The following is a 16,818-nucleotide window of genomic DNA, read 5'->3' as shown; positions in this document are numbered from 1 at the left end:
CGGTGCTTATGCAGAGAGGGCATGTAATAGCGTATGCATCGAGGCAGCTGAAGCCTCATGAGACGAGGTATCTCACCCACGATCTGGAGTTGGGGGCAGTGGTGTTCGCCCTCAAGATTTGGCGTCACTATTTGTATGGGGTTCGGTGTACCATTTATACGGATCATAAGAGTTTGAAGTATCTAATGGATCAGCCCAATCTGAACATGCGTCAGAGAAGATGGTTGGATGTGGTAAAGGATTATGATTGTGAGATCCTGTACCACCCGGGCAAAGCCAATGTGGTAGCCGATGCGCTAAGCCGTAGGGCGAAGAGTGCCCCGATTCGAGGCACTTGTATGAGGTTGACAGTGATGAACCCGGTGTTGGACACCATTCGGGAGGCCCAGGCAGAGGCCGTGATACCAGAGAACCGCAAGAGGGAGCGGGTGATCGGGCAGGTGTCCGAGTTCGTGACGGATAGTCGAGGGCTGATGACCTTTCAGGGCCGGATTTAGGTGCCGTATGCAGGCGGGGCACGTACCATTCTGATGGAGGAGGCGCATAGATCGAGGTTCTCGATCCATCCCGGGGCCACGAAGATGTATTTGGACCTGAAGAAAGATTATTGGTGGCCCTGTATGAAGAGGGATGTCGCGTGGTTTGTTGAGAGGTGCTTGGCCTGTCGCAAGGTTAAGGCCGAGCACCAGCGTCCGCATGGCAAGTTGCAGCCGCTTGAGGTTCCCCAGTGGAAGTGGGAACAGATTTCCATGGATTTCATCACCAAATTGCCAAGGACCGCAAGGGGTGTCGATGCAATTTGGGTGATCGTCGACCGGCTGACGAAGAGTGTGCATTTTCTTGCTATCAGTGAAAGCTCTTCTGCTGAGAGGTTGGCAGAGTTGTATGTGAGAGAGGTGGTATCGCGTCATGGAGTACCGATATCGATTGTGTCTGATCGAGATGTACGTTTCACTTCTAGGTTCTGGAAGAAGTTCCACGAGGAGTTGGGTACGAGATTGCATTTCAGTACCGCCTACCACCCACAGACGGACGGGCAGAGTGAGCGGACGATTCAGACGCTCGAGGACATGCTTCGAGCATGTGTGTTGGACTTAGGGGGAAGTTGGGACACGTACTTGCCGTTGGCTGAGTTCTCCTACAACTACACCCAACATTCTAGTATTGGCATGCCTCCCTTCGAATTGTTGTATGGGAGGAGGTGTCAGACTACCATTCGATGGGGAGAGGTAGGGCAGCGCGTGATGGGTAGCACTGAAATAGTGCTTCAGACGACAGAGCAGATACATCAGGTTAGACAGAGGTTACTGACGGCTCAGATTCGTTAGAAGAGTTATGCGGATCGGCGACGATCCGAGCTGGAGTTCCAGGTGGGAGACTTCGTACTCCTGAAAGTATCTCCTTGGAAAGGAGTGATCCAATTCAGGAAGAGGGGCAAGCTGGGGCCCCGGTACATCGGTCCATTCAGGGTGACCGCGAGAGTGGGCAAGGTAGCATATCGGTTAGAGCTACCTGCGGAGTTGAGCCAGATTCATGATACCTTCCACGTGTCCCAGTTGAGGAAGTGTATAGCCGACGAGTCGGCGATGGTACCACTGGAGGATATTCAGGTGGATGCGAGCCTGAATTATGCGGAGAGGCCAATCGCGATCCGGGATCGGAAGATCAAGGTTCTGAGGAACAAGGAGGTGTCACTGGTGCAGGTCCAGTGGCAACATCGGCGAGGGTCCGAGCTAACCTGGGAGCCGGAGTTGGAGATGCGGGAGCAGCATCCGGAGTTGTTTGTCGAGCAGGACTTCGAGGGTGAAGTCTGATCCTAGTGGGGGAGAATTATAACATCCGGATTCCCAGGTATCCTATTTTAAGTATTTTATATTGAGTTTTAGAGGGGGGACTCGGCGAGTAGGCGCCCAGACTCGCCGAGTTGGATCGCGATGTGTTGGCCTGATTTAATGAAGGACTCGGCGAGTCCATTCGTGGACTCGGCGAGTCCACGCTGTTTAATGTAACCCTAATTCCTCGGGTTTGGGACCTATTTAAGGACCCTTATAGCCATCATTTGCGGCTACCAGACCCTTGAGAGAAACGCAAATATGCTTGAGCGTTTGAGAGAGAGAAGAAGCCATTATTGGACCTTTGTGGGTTGATTTTGCAAGAAGAAGTTGATTCCAGCTTAGAGGAGGCCAAGGAGGTTGCACATCTGTGGTTTTCAAGCAAAGGGCATCATCTTTGAGGTAGCATATCGATCCTCTTTCTGTTTTGATAAACAATCCTTGGATCTAGGGTTTTCTATACCCTTTATTGGGATGATTTGTTGGAGATATGGTCCCTTATCATGTTTAGGCTTCAGATCTGGACCCATAGTGGTCCAGAGGACCTTATCCATCTTGCTTTATGATGATATATGAAAGAAATGGACTTAGGATGTTGTATTTGGGGCTAAATCATCAAGTAGAGTCATTTGGACGTTGCATGAGTATCAAGTTCGAACCTTTACGTTTTTATTGAGCTTGGGAAGGTTAGATCTATGGATTAGAGGAACAGATCTGACCTCAGAAGGTCATTTGAGTGTGAGCATGGAATGAACTCGCCGAGTCCATGAGCAGACTCGACGAGTCGAGTCGGGTTGCCCCGTGACTCGCGAACTGTGACGACCCGTGGAGTATAAGGTTGACTCAGCGAGTCAAGGGAGGACCAGGGGCGTAGAGGGCAGGTGTGTACTCGCCGAGTCACCCTAGTGCACTCGGCGAGTCGGGTCAAAGTTGACTGTTGACTTTCGTTGACCTTAGGGTTCTGGTTAAGGCTGATTCAGGAGAGTTCAGGGAAGGGTAGAATGGCCTTCTACCCAGTCTGTAGAGATGAGATCATGAGAGAGTATTGATCGGGAATGTTATTTGAATAATAGGAGGAGGCTAAGTCGGGACGTTGGGCACGAGAGGTTATCCGACTTCATTGAGGTGAGTCTTCTCACTATACTGTACCTGGAAGGGTACCTATGTGTGACCGGAAGGTCTTGTATGCTATGATGTATGTGCTATATGCGGTTATGTGATATGTATGTGTTATGTATGCTATGAATGATAAGGACCGGAAGGTCAAGATGATATGTATGTATGTGCTATGTATGTTACGTATGGTAAGGACCGGAAGGTCGAGATGATATGGGCCGGAAGGTCAAGAGGGTACGGACCGGAAGGTCTACCAGGATTTGGGACGGAAGTCCCCTGAGACACACGGATCGGAAGATCCTACAGAGTTGTGGCCTGGAAAGGCGTATGTGGGGTATGTGGTATTTTGGGGAACTCACTAAGCGTTTATGCTTACAGTTGTTGTGTGATGTGTTTCAGGTACTAGCGAGGATCGCGGGAAGGTGCCGGCATGATCCGTACACACTTATGGAGTTTATGATATCGAGATCTTGGGACATGTTTTGTTATGTTACAGTGGACACATTATGTTTTTATGATTATCGTGTAAATGAATGTATGTTTTTAAATGAAAAATTGTTTTGAAAAAAATTACGTTGTTACATGTCTTGTAAGCCATATTACTATAATATTCTAGTAGATTGATTTGGAGATAACACACAGTAAACATTTTTGTTAGCCATATTGCTATATAATTCTTTCAGAATGATATTCAATGTGTGCATTGATTCGAGGTAACACAAATTGATAAGTTTTATAAGTCATATTGGTAGAGTATTCTGATAGAATTATGTCATTATGATAATATGCAGAGTTTTAGAATCTATATTGATATATCATTCTAATAGAATTATGTCGTTAATAAAATATTGTGTAACTTTTTAAAAAAAATACATAATAATATTGTAAAGTAATTAATTTAATGTACTGTTGGAATTTTTTATATTTGGAATGTGAATATAGTATCTTATGAATATTTTTATCTTTATCATGTTTTAAAAAAGAATCAAATCGGAATCATTTATTTTTATCAGTGATCCCTAATATCAAGCATTTTAATTTGCATAGAATCCGTTTTCATCCCTATTTATTTTGCATGACAGTTTATAATATTTTATTTTTTCAACTTCCAAAGCATATACAGACACTATCGAAATTTCTTAGGTATGGGCGATCAAGAACCAGATGTCAATAATCATATTTATGAGGAACATTATTTGGCTAGTGATGATGACAATGGAATTGAAGATTTCGATTTTCCTGATAATGATACACTATATAATGGCGGATTTCAAATAGGAGAAAGCAGTAATCCTAATTTAGGTGAGTTTTTGAATTTTTTGTTTAATTTTTCATTTTATTTCAGATTCTATATTGTAACAAATATGTTTAATGTTAAATGTTAATATTTTCATTGATGAACATACAGAGGACGCAAATCATGTAGAAGACGAAAATCACTTCGTTGATGAAGATACAGAGGTTAATATTGATTTCAGTGAAGGTACTAAATTCAATTCAGGATATTGAAATTTTTACAGGAAAAATAAAATTATTTCAGAATAATATTTATATAATTCTTTCAGAATAATTTTGTATTTGCTATGTTTAAACAGGACAACCACATGTTACACATGATTACGTTTCTCCTGGTGGCACCTTGTATTGGACCCCGATTGTTTCAGACGATATCAAACCAAAAGTTATATCAAAATTTAATTCATATGGTGAAGCAGTAACAATGTATAGAAACTATGCATTAGAATCTGGTTTTGATGTCAGGCTTGGAAGCGTCCAAAAAACGAAAAATGGGATTATTACAAATAGACATCTTGTATGCAATCGGGAAGGTAATCCAAATACTAGTAAAGTAGATACTCTGGACATTCAGCATAAAAAGACTCAAAGAAGGAAAGATTTATTTAGGAGGAATTGTATAGCGAAAGTTGTTTTAGAAATAATTCCCGATACTCTTAGATATGTCGTGAGTGATTTTGTCGAGCAACATAATCACGAGTTGTTTAGCAAGAGCAATATGTACTTATCTCGTTCAAAGAGAAAACTTGATTATTCCCAGGAAATTTTCATTCATAATTTGTCAAAACAAAATATTGGTCCTGTAAAAGCACATAGACTGTATAGTGCTCTTCAGGTCGGTCCTTCGGTTCAAGGTGGATTGGTATCTGATTTCAAGAATGCTATGAGAAATCTTAATTGTTACATAGGTGGGAGGGACGCGGAATTCCTTGTTGACAAGATGAATGACAGGACGAAAAATGTCCCATCATTTACTTTTGAGTATAAAGTGTTGAACAAAAGATTGAATGCTCTATTCTGGGCTGACAAAACAGCAAAGTATAACTAGAATTCGTTCGGAGACGTTGTATCACTTGATGCCACATTCAGCATGAATAAGTATTTCTAACCTTTAATACTTTTACAATAACAATTTCATTGTTTTCAGTTATGTAAACTAATATTTTATTTTTAAAATAGGTATGATATGGTTTTTGTTCCATTCACTGGCATCGATAATCACAAAAAAATGTGTAACATTTGGTGCTGGACTTTTAAGTAAAGAAGATGGAGTTTCTTATGAATGGTTGCTTAGAGCTTTTTTGAAAGCTTTTAGAAAACAACCTCAATTGGTTATATCTGACCAAGATCCAACTTTGAAAAAAGCTATAGATAAGGTTTTCCCGTTGGCACATCATAGGTTATGTATGTGGCATATAACAAAGAAGTTGCCAAATAAGGTATGCATCAAACGAATATTATTCTTATTTTATGTTATGATTCTACAATTATTTTCTCATATTCTAACAGAATCAATTGCTTTAACTCTTAAACTGTACTCATCCTCATGAAATTTCATTTTATACAGATTTTATCAATTGAAGATGCAGCCACCAATCAAAAATTTCGAAAGCGTTTTCACTCTATAATTTGGAATTCTAACCTGGAACCACATGACTTCGAGAATGTATGGCGTATGATGTTGGAGGAGTTTAAAATTACAAATAACAGTTGGCTGAATACTATGTATGGTTTGCGGAGATCTTGGATCCCCGCATTTTTCAAGCACATTCCAATGTCTGGTCTTATGCGAACTACATCATTGTCTGAAAGTCAGAATTGGTCATTTCAAACCACCACATTAACCAGTTCTTATCTTATCATGTTTATGATGACATTTGAATCAGTCATGGAACGACAAAGACATAACCAAATTCTAAATGATTTTAATACTGCCACCACTTTTCCTAAATTCATTACTCGTAGTCCGAATGAACCTCATGCTTCAAATGTATATACGCACAAGATTTTTTATCAGGTTCAGAAAGAGATATCAAGAGCTGAAGATAATTGTTTACAAAAGAATGTGATATCTTCCAACGGTGTTGGCACAATTATTGTTTTGGAGAAAAAAAACATAACTACTAGGCAAACAAATGATGTCGATGTTGATGACAAAGATGAGGAATACAATTACGATTGTCTTATAAGGGATACTGAATACACGATATATTTTTTTACACTTTAATTGTCATTTTATCATTTGAATTTAAACACTAAAAATTTATAACTTAAACATACTTACTAATCATCTTATATATTCCAGGTCACACACTCAACAAAGGATGGTTCATTCAAATGTACTTGTATGCATTTTGAACATGTAGGGATCTTATGCAGACACATATTCTGTGTGTTTAAGTTTTATGGCATTGAACAAATTCCTGAAAAGTACATTTTGAAACATTGGCGTAGGGATTTTATTCCAACAGAATTACTGAAAAGACGCTTCAATAGTTCTTTTGACGATTCTAATTCCGACATGACTGCTATTGATATTTTTTCAACTGTTGACCGTTGTGTGTCTTTTTTAAGCCATGATGCAGCTAAGTTAAAGTTATACCTTGACGAGCAGAATAAGTTGAAAAAAAAATTAGTAGACGATTGTCCAAATCATGATCTACCGAACAGAGCAGAACAGTTCAAGAAGCTTCTAGGCGTAGTAGGTCCTGATGTAGTATCTGATGTTAGCGACATTCAGAATCCTACAGATATTCGTAACAAAGGCTCCGGTAGCCGTGGGAAAAGATTAAAATCTACAAAAGAGATGATTGAGAAAGAAATCTCGAAAGCTAAGAGAAAGTGTGCTACATGTCAACAGATGGTTCATCATGACAAAAGAAATTATCCTTTAAAGAACGCCGAGAAATAATTTCCTTGTTTGTTTTTTATTGGTTTTAGTAGAAGGACATTTCATTTTAATTTTGTCGGTTCACATTCAATGTTATCTTTTATGTCGTTTAATAAAGTATTCACCTTGATTGCTAGTGACGATGACATTGTAAATTAATCTAACAATATTTATCTTTTCTTATTACTTAAAAATAATCATATAACGTAATACAAATATTCATTCAAATTAGAATTCTACCAGAATCATATACATTTTAATTCAAGACATATAATCCACTATCTATGTGGATAGTCACACTCATATACAACATCCCATTCTTCTTGAATTTTACACATGTCAACTTAATCCATATCTAAGAATTCTGAATGTTTCAGTTTAAGTCATTAATCATCTACAAACTTTGATTCCATTAGAATATAAAATATTTATACCCTGCTAATTAACTACTTATTTATAGAAAATTTCATTACAATTTTAGCTAATAAAACAACAAGATTAATTCTAGGAGAATAACAAACATCTTCAGGTTTATATGAATAGAACATTCGGGCAAAATAACATAGACAATAATTTCATTGTATCATATTATTATAATTTCAACGCATACTGTAATGAACAGTATTTATTCTTAAGAAATTACAAAAAAATGACACCTTGTTCTTCCAAACCACAAATCATACATCCATAAATGATTTTAAATACACTTCCTACAATATAATACATTTTCGAACTCAATAAACATCATCTAACACAAAAAAAATTGTTACCTTCAGGTTCAACAACGAAATCATCATCGTCATCTTCAAGATTCAAGGCAGTTACTGCTGTGTTCTTGAACTTTGACTTGAATGAAGTGGATCGTGTACTCCTCATTCTTATAGAATACCGTTCATAGAAGCCCTCAAATGTCGATTCCGTCTTCTAGGGTTAAGTGTCGATATTTATATGAAAAACCTTCAAAGGATCTTCCGATTTTGAAGATTGATTACAAGAAATCAGAATGTTTTTCAACCTCCAAAGGAATTGGGTTTTTGATTTTGTGAGTATGCGAGATATTTGAGATTATCGGTTGATCACTTCCATAGTTATCCACCGTTTCCTAATTAAATGACGACGCAATGTACCATTCTACCATTCCTTGACCGGTCAATTAATGAAAGCCTATTAATTTGATTTTTTTTCTATTTATTTTAAAAAGAAAATCACTTTCTTAATTTACCACAAATGATTGGCCTAGAATCCTTTACACAAGCACACAATACTTATCAAAAACAAAATAACCTAACCCTATATATATATATATATATATATATATATATATATATATATATATATATATATTCTTTCATGGATTACAATTTAAACAATTTGGCAATGTAATTTTTTTAAACAAACGTAAGTGTATTAATGATAGGTTGAAAAAGTTTATGTTTTCAAAACTATTTAACTTTGAAAACTCTCATGTCAAACGTAACAAGCTGCATCTTAATACATACGCTGCATTAGAAAAAAAAAATGAGAATGTTAGATATATTAAAATATAATGATAAATTTATTTAAATTCTACAATAATTTCTTTAAGAAAAAAAATATTATGCTTCAAAAGAGAATTTGAAATAGAAAATATTGATGGGAGTGAAATGTGCATAACCATAAAAATGAAAGGGGCGTAAAGCAAACATTAATATTTCAAGGTCATGAACTATAACTTGGTTTTTCTTTTGTGCCCTAGCTACACGTTACAGCCGCCGTATGCATAAATTACACTATAAATGCACACAACCGATTGATTCTAAATCCCCCATCGCCGATCAGATGCCTGGTAGCTCTTTTTAAATTGGTTTTCGTTTTTTTTTTTTTTTTTTTTTTTTTTTTTGTTAGTAATCGAATCGATGGAGAGAAAGAAGTAGAGATGCTGTGATGATGAAATCTACCTATTTTATGAGGGAAAACTTGGTTTTCTCCTTGTGATTAGAAACAACCAATGGATCCTTCTGAGCATCCTCTACCATGTATTTCTCTGTTTTTTTTTCTTATTTAATAGTATATGCAATTGATTTTAGTTTTTGTCATTGAGGTGATGAGAAAGTTGTCGGAAAACATAATGTCGATCTAAAAATACTTCCAGACTACAATTATCTGATCAATGGTTTAAACTTATGATTTGTATTTAAAGATGAAAATTTTCCAGAGTTGATTTATTAGGTTTAGAAAGGGATGGAAGTGATGATTATTTCCCCAGATGATCGAATTTGATTATACTGTGCGCTATTTAAACATTCTTCTAAATTTTTAGGAGAATCAAGCCAGAAATCTGATCCATCTATTTTCCAATTTTCGTGATGTTCGACGTCTATTTGGATCCAAATGATGAGTCTTTGGGTATTGAGAAATAAAGGGCAGAAATTATCTATTTCGAGTCCTGCTTTTAGGATCATAACTAGTCTCCACCTGATGAGTGTGGTTATGTCCATTTTCAGAATCAAATGTTAAATGAAGTAGGTTATGATGCCATGCATTTGCTTTCATCGATCCACTTCTTCTGCCCTCTTCGTTATCTAATATAAATTCCTTTGCATCCATAAACACAACCCACTCGGATAAACAAAACTTACAAATATAAAACTGAAAAGGGATTTGATCTATTAGAATTAGTGTAGAGCTTCTGATTCAAAGCTTCTGATTCGTGTCAATACCGTGATCAGAAGCTGCTGACAATACCCCCTCTAATATGAAATTAGAATTACAATTTTTTTTTCTTAATTTTGCTAAGAGGTTAGGTTTGATTGGTAAGATTCAGGTTCTTTGATATAACAGTTATATTATTAATGATATTTGATATAACAGTTATATTATTAATGATATGCATCTGTCATAGAACAAGAAAAAAATATAAAGATAATACCACCAAAAATCCAAACTTACCATCCCTTGAAAATGAAATTAGATTGCAAATTGTAAACATAAATCCCACCAATCAAGCCTTAAGCCAATGTCAAACATCTGTTAATGTTTATTTGAAAAGTGAAAACACAGTCAGGAATGCAACACAAAACAAAAGAAAATGATCATAATATAAATGTCCTTTTTTGACAAAAATAACATTTTTTTGGGTTTCTGAAAATAACTCATTTTTTCAAATGAAACAAAAAATGTATTGCGAAAAATAAAATGTTGGAATTGTATGAAACAAAAAATCTAATGCAAAAATTTGTAATTACAAAACTTCAGATATGTTCAAATAATAATATAATGCAATTTTATACAAATCCCGTCGATATTAGTTGGCCCAAGTCTTAATGCAACCTTCTATCCTCATTGATCGATCAACCCTCTTTAGGAACCAACATAAGAAAACTTCACAATTCTTTTTATGACATTGTTGTGATGTGTTGGTGCCTTTCACAATGGTGAGTGTGAAACTTTCAAGGGGGAATTACATTAGTGGATTTGGTACCCCAAATACTTGATATAGACGGTCATTGTTATTGTTTATACAATTGTCTAACGATGATGGGTATACGTGTGTGATGTCTTTTCTTTCTCTTTACATATGCCTAAGTGACAACGTTGGCGTTTGGTAATCTAAACGGAGAACCCCTACAAAAAATAGTGGTACCATACAAAAAAACTTAAGATTAAATATATTTAAGTATTCAACATTACAACGGGTAATAGCACATACACAATTAATTATATACCTCAAACCCATGTGTCTAAAAGTCATCATGTGACGTACCATGATTCTCGATGATAATCTGGTCTATGACAGTAACTTTGTCGATTTACAAAAAATATAACAGTTCAATACTATTAAATAATCAACAAAGCAATAACAGATATACGATAAATTGAAATAACAATGCACCTCGAACCTTAGTGAGGTGCCATCTGGTACCCTTATTATTAGGTGTACCCATGATCCTCTACGATATGATCTACATGTAGCCCTAATGCATTCTCTACACGAGACATACGCATATCATGTGCCAGCAACTGTTTTTAATTATCTTGAAGCTATTTTTGCAACTTCATTATGATTTTATCCTTATTTCTTGTTATTTTAGTTTTTGTAGTGGTTGTGGGTCTGATTGATATGAACATTTTTCTAGCATCTTGTTGTGCCTATTTTTGTAGAGGCTCATAATTGGGTGACCTACAAGGTGATGGTGTGATAGACGGTGTCCTGAGATCGAGTGCCTTAAGTAAAGCAACACGTTCAATCTATGTGGTAGTTATAAGACTGCATGGCAACAAGACTCTCATCCAGTGTCATCTCTAACTTTTCTATAAGCTTATTATTCTCATAATATAATTTTAAAAGCTTTATACATGGAGTGATAATGGCAAATTTATATAAACAACCATACCCAGTCAACATCAACAAGCACATCACAATGCATATTTTGTAACTGCGTAAGCTTGGACCATCCAATGGTCAGAGGGATCATATTTGTACGTCAGTTTTGAGGTTTTGACTTATTAACTTTGACAAGATGAAGAAATTTATGAAGTTATCCAAATATGGTTCGTAGTTGACCGTACAGTTGTTCCCAAATTATCTTCCCTTAGGGAAGATATCTGCGTCAACCAAAAAAATATGCACAATTACCTACATAAAAGAAATTACTAATGATATTTATAGTTTAACGACTAATTATGTTTATAAATTAACGACATAATACCTGTTAAATTCATCAAAGTTGGATACCAAACCAAAATACTCATCTTTGACAAGCTGACAAGGCAACGGACCGTTGAACCACCTCTCCAACAGATATAATAAAGACATACCAACCACATCCTCGTACGATAACACATGAAGAGATGTTTCAAATACATTTATAACATGTTCCAAATTTACCGACTTGTTCGTCTTGATCGTAGAAAACACACGTAATCAGAAGGCATGACCGGAATTTAAGGATACAATAAAAATCACCAAAATTGAAGCAAGTGACAAGGCAAAATTCACTCTTCCTAAATGTCAATCGGTATTCCCCAATCTCAAAAACCATTTCCACTATATCGCTCTGAGGTTGTATGACAACTTCTTTGTAGAATATGTAATGTAAAAACAAATGACCCCCTTGTACCCCGACAATAATAACTAACCACCTACCGAAACATGTATGTCAGAAGATGGCCTCGTATGGTTTCGGTTCTTGATTTTTGCAAAAATATATGTGGCAATGACAGGTTTTCAAGACATTGTAAGAGAACCATAAAAAATACGGTCATATAGAAAAAAAAAACAAAAGAAATTAGCTTCAAAACAACACTGAAGATAATTACGGGTCGATTATGGCGTTTTGGAATAGACTATTTATACTTTTCAGACTTGTTCTTCGAAATCGGACATGTTTTTCATGTTCCGGATTACTAAATTCATTTCAGAATTACCTAAGGCACATGTTATTGTTAACCTAACTAGTCTTCTAATCTTTGGGGTCTATAATAAGACTAAATAAATATTTACCTGTAACACATGCTATCAAAGAAATCGGATGTCATTTCCTTTTTGCCTACTTTGTTCGAAATATGAAGATGTTTCGACATACATTTTGGAATGCCTTTTGGCGCCATTGAAATTGGAGGTCATTTCTTGTTTTCCTACTTTGTTCGAATGCTTCGACATACATTGTGGAATGCCTTATGGGGCCATTGAAATCGGATGTCATTTCTTTTTTGCCTATTTTGTTCGAAATATGAAGATGTTTCGACACACATTCCGGAATGCCTTATGGGGCCAATAAGTTCAAACCCGATACGGAACGAGTTGGGCTAGATAACCCCCGCCTTGTAATGTCCCATTGCAGTTGTTATTTTTCAAACAAAAACGGGTAATTGTTACTCTATTCAAAATAACTTACATTGTTGGCTATATTACTCAACTTCTCATCTAATAAACATGGCATATGTTGATTTAATTGGCAAATACTATCATATTTCTAAATGTAAACATCCTCTAAACATAAAGTAATTTTTGTTATTAACTTTTTTTATTAAATTAATTATCACCGTACAACGAGTGAGATGATAAATAGGCAACAAGTTGCGCCGCTAAACCTTTTTGTATGGTAAAGTTAATTCTTTTAAAGACTACATCCATAGATCTAGGAGATATAACATTGTTATGCATGATCCGTTGTACTCTATTAAGAAGTTTCACCGCATCCGGCGCGAGGAAGCCAAACGTATCAAATGCAAATGGTATGAACACGTGTTGATTTTCCATGCACGATTTCTCATTTTTGGTGACTTTGCCTGTAGCAGCTTTTAAAGCAGTCTGTCCCGCCGTGAAACCCTCAAGCCCACGAGAGGGGATACCCCTGCAAGGTCCACACATGTGTGTTTCCCTCCGACCCATCCAAAAATCAAAATGTCAGCCGGTCTAAGGGTTGACCATCCTTCTGCCGGGTCAGTCAAGAAATTCACAGGCGCCTCTTTGTTGGCTGAAACCCTGGCACACTTAAATATGTTAAACAAAACATCCCTAACCATATTGTGCCTGTATTTGAACCCGAGATTTCTTTACAGTGAACTGCATGCTCTCCAAAAGAGTCCAAACATGTCTTACGACACACCAGACATATCTCGTCAGCTGGGAATATTGGAATCATGAGTCGATATTTGAGGATAGCACGATACTCCAGAAGAGACATATGTTGGCCAAGCCCATCTATAGGGATAGCTAGAAGAAAATCTTGAGCATGTGGTGCACGTAAGCACTGGAAAACCGCTTTCTGCTGAGCCGTCATGTCGAGATGCACTTCCATATCTTGGACAATTTTACGAAAAAGGGCACTCACCAGTGTATTCTGGGATTTAGGGGGCGGTGTCTTTAGTAGTAAAACTGCTAAGGTCAATATCTGGAAGCTTGTTACGAAAAGAAGCCAATGCACAATCATAATCAGAATTCATACCATATATGTCGCTATCCCGTAAGATGTAGTCTTGCAATACCCAAAATTGGGCCATTGAGGCAACAAAAGCATATGAGGTAGCCTCCACTGTCGAGTATAAACCTAAACCACCAAACCTAATGAGTAAGGAAGCAATTTGCCACTGTATGTCGCCAAAGAAAGGGCCACCACAAACCTCAATGTCCTCAATCACCCCGCGCAACCCATTCTCAAAGAATATTGCCGCCTCCTCCATGTGAACGGGTTGGCATGTCCTCAGCCCAAAGAAAAGCTTAGCAATACCCATACAAGATCGAAGCAGAAGGAGCTCACTCTGGGGTCATACAATTGTGGAAGAAGGCGCATCAAATTTACATCGTTTTCGGTTCTCTTTATGGCTAAGTTGCTAATGAAACTGGCATCTTTACTAACAAATCTCCCAAGAAGTTTCACCCCCAAAGGCGGCCTCCCGATGCCAGCCGGGAATAGTCCCTCGCGCAACTTCCTACCATCACACGAGGGCCAAAAGAGCTCGGTTTTCTTGATATTCAGTTGAAGGCCCAATTTTGGGCCAATCACCGTAATGATGTCCAATGCTTTGGCCACCTCCTCCGAATCTCCATTAAGTGTGCCGTCATCAAGGTACCATGCATGGAGAAGAATTTTGCAATTGTCTCTAATATTATGCAAGAGCGGGTGCAACATAAGGGCAAAGAGAAGTGGTCCCAAGGGGTCTCCTTGTTGAACCCCAGTAGTGGACCAAATATGTGTGTTGCCTAGATACAACCTTGTTGCTTGACCATATAGGAATTCTACCCACAAGGATATAGAAGGACACCTCAATCTGACCTCATGAAGTAATACAGATTTGTCGACAAGGTTAAAGGCCTTAGAGAAGTCCACGGTAAGCATGGAAAGAGATCCGTCATTGTGGCGCTCACTCAACACCCTATTGGCGCTATGTAATACGGCCTCAGCGCCACCCGACAACCTAAACTCGAACTGAAAATCATTAAGATACTTGGCCATTTCTTTACCAACACCTTTCATAGCCAACTTGGAAACCAAACGTCTCCATATAGTACCTACTGCAATAGGTCGTATTCCCTTGTCAGGTTTTAAGAGCGGCGTGAGAGGAGCAGAGGCAACAAATTATGCCAAACTCGAATGGTATTTCCCCCTATCTATAGATTAACCACAAATATAATAGCACGTAGGAGGTCTTTGGCTATAGCTGAACCTTCTCCACAAAGGGCATCCAAAATGTGTTGAGCTCTCAACCCGTCTCTCCCACACGAGGTACCTTTAGGGAAGGATTTAATTCCCCCAAGGACATTGTCAACATCCACTACAAGGGGAGGTTATGAACATATGGTGTTGGGCATGGAAGGTGGTAGCTTGTATGGAAGCTTATCCTCTAATGCATTCGTGGTATCACCCCCAAATGGAGCAACCCCCGAAAAACATAAAACATTCACTGTTGTTGTAAAATGTCCGTCAGCAACCTTACGAAGACATTGTCTGACATTGGTGCTGCCCGATGCTCTTTCCTCCTGAATGTACTCTTCTTTTTTGCCTTGTTGCGCCAGTCTTGCATTGTCAACGAAGTTTTTAACTAGCTTGACGATACCGTCTTCAGTCCCCCAAGTAGCTAATGCGCTCAGGATATTACGATGTTGCAAAGACAACCTGTTGTCAGACCTACTTTTTTGCCTATTCTTGGGCATAGACACCTGAAGAGTACACCTAGGAAGAATTAACAAAGCAACCCACGCTTCAATGGACCCGGGATGAGCCACCTTGGAAAGGGTTGTTTTCAAGTTTCAAAGTCTGAGAGAAAGCCATACGACAGTTATGAGGGATGCTTTTGACGGTGGTGATAGGTAGTTTAAAAACACGATCAAGTAGCTGAACATTCATCACTAACCCATCATTGAGGTTGGCTTCTGGTCCATTGGGTGGCGGCTTTTGAATGCCAACAATATGCCCGCTCATGTCATCAACTTGACATGAACGACTCGGGACATAATACCTCACGCTCGGGACATAATATCTCACACAGTTCCCACATATTCATTGACCAAACTCCTTCAAAGTTGCCACCACTGACATAAACAATCCATGATCAGAAGTAATAGTATCTCGTAACACAGCTCTACATTCATCTGTATGGAGGTGTAAGCTCTTTAAGATGAGATATCATATGGAAAATCTCTGATTTTTAAGTTGCATGAAAATCGGTATTACTGATTTGTTTTTTAGGTCAAGTTATTAGTTTGAGATTAGGGGTGTAAACGAGCCGAGCCGAGCCCGAGCCTGACCAAGCTCGTGCTCGGCTCGTTTAATTTTGAGGAAGCTCGAGCTCGATTCGAGCCTTAAAATGAAGCTCAAGCTCGACTCGTGAACAATTTAGTGGGCTCGCGAGCCTAAATGAGCCTATATATATATATATATATATATATATATATATATATATATATATATATATATATGAGTAGGATCAAATGAGAACACCAAAAATGTTGAGAACGCGAGAACAGATCTGAGCTCTTCAAATATTACGATCAAAGGCTAATATAATTTATAAAATCATGAGATGAAATTGTAAATTTCTAAAAGTCATGGGACGAGATTGTAAATTTTTAATAGTCTAAAGGGTAATATGGTCATTACATGTTAGCCTATTTTTGTCAAGTTGTTGGAATCTCTCTCTCTTCCCCTCACGTATCCTTCTTCTTCTCACTCTCTAAATACAAATTTCAAACTTTAAACCCTA

At 37.7% G+C, this 16,818-nt stretch overlaps 1 protein-coding gene and 3 non-coding genes across 4 annotated transcripts; all 4 read left to right on the top strand.

Moving 5' to 3' along the window:
* The first annotated feature begins 4,093 nt into the window (after positions 1-4,093).
* On the top strand, positions 4,094-7,155 carry LOC145113211 (protein FAR1-RELATED SEQUENCE 11-like). Its single transcript, XM_079049326.1, has 6 exons — positions 4,094-4,250; positions 4,357-4,431; positions 4,544-4,777; positions 5,424-5,683; positions 5,812-6,424; positions 6,611-7,155. Exons 1-6 carry the CDS (start codon positions 4,094-4,096, stop codon positions 7,153-7,155), a joined length of 1,884 nt encoding a protein of 627 aa, XP_078905452.1.
* A 1,890-nt stretch (positions 7,156-9,045) lies between these two features.
* LOC145118149 (small nucleolar RNA R41) lies at positions 9,046-9,143 on the top strand. The gene has a single exon (XR_013713126.1). It is a non-coding gene; the product is annotated as a small nucleolar RNA R41 (small nucleolar RNA).
* A 64-nt stretch (positions 9,144-9,207) lies between these two features.
* LOC145118158 (small nucleolar RNA Z155) lies at positions 9,208-9,286 on the top strand. The gene has a single exon (XR_013713135.1). It is a non-coding gene; the product is annotated as a small nucleolar RNA Z155 (small nucleolar RNA).
* A 68-nt stretch (positions 9,287-9,354) lies between these two features.
* LOC145118146 (small nucleolar RNA Z103) lies at positions 9,355-9,460 on the top strand. The gene has a single exon (XR_013713124.1). It is a non-coding gene; the product is annotated as a small nucleolar RNA Z103 (small nucleolar RNA).
* Positions 9,461-16,818: the final 7,358 nt, after the last annotated feature.

The sequence above is a fragment of the Lactuca virosa genome, chromosome 5 (genome assembly GCF_052849685.1).
Source record: "Lactuca virosa cultivar CGN04683 chromosome 5, Lactuca_virosa_CGN04683_v6, whole genome shotgun sequence".
Classification (NCBI taxonomy): domain Eukaryota; kingdom Viridiplantae; phylum Streptophyta; class Magnoliopsida; order Asterales; family Asteraceae; genus Lactuca; species Lactuca virosa.
Note: the sequence above shows the minus strand (reverse complement) of the source record. Positions and strands in the feature narration are given on the sequence as shown.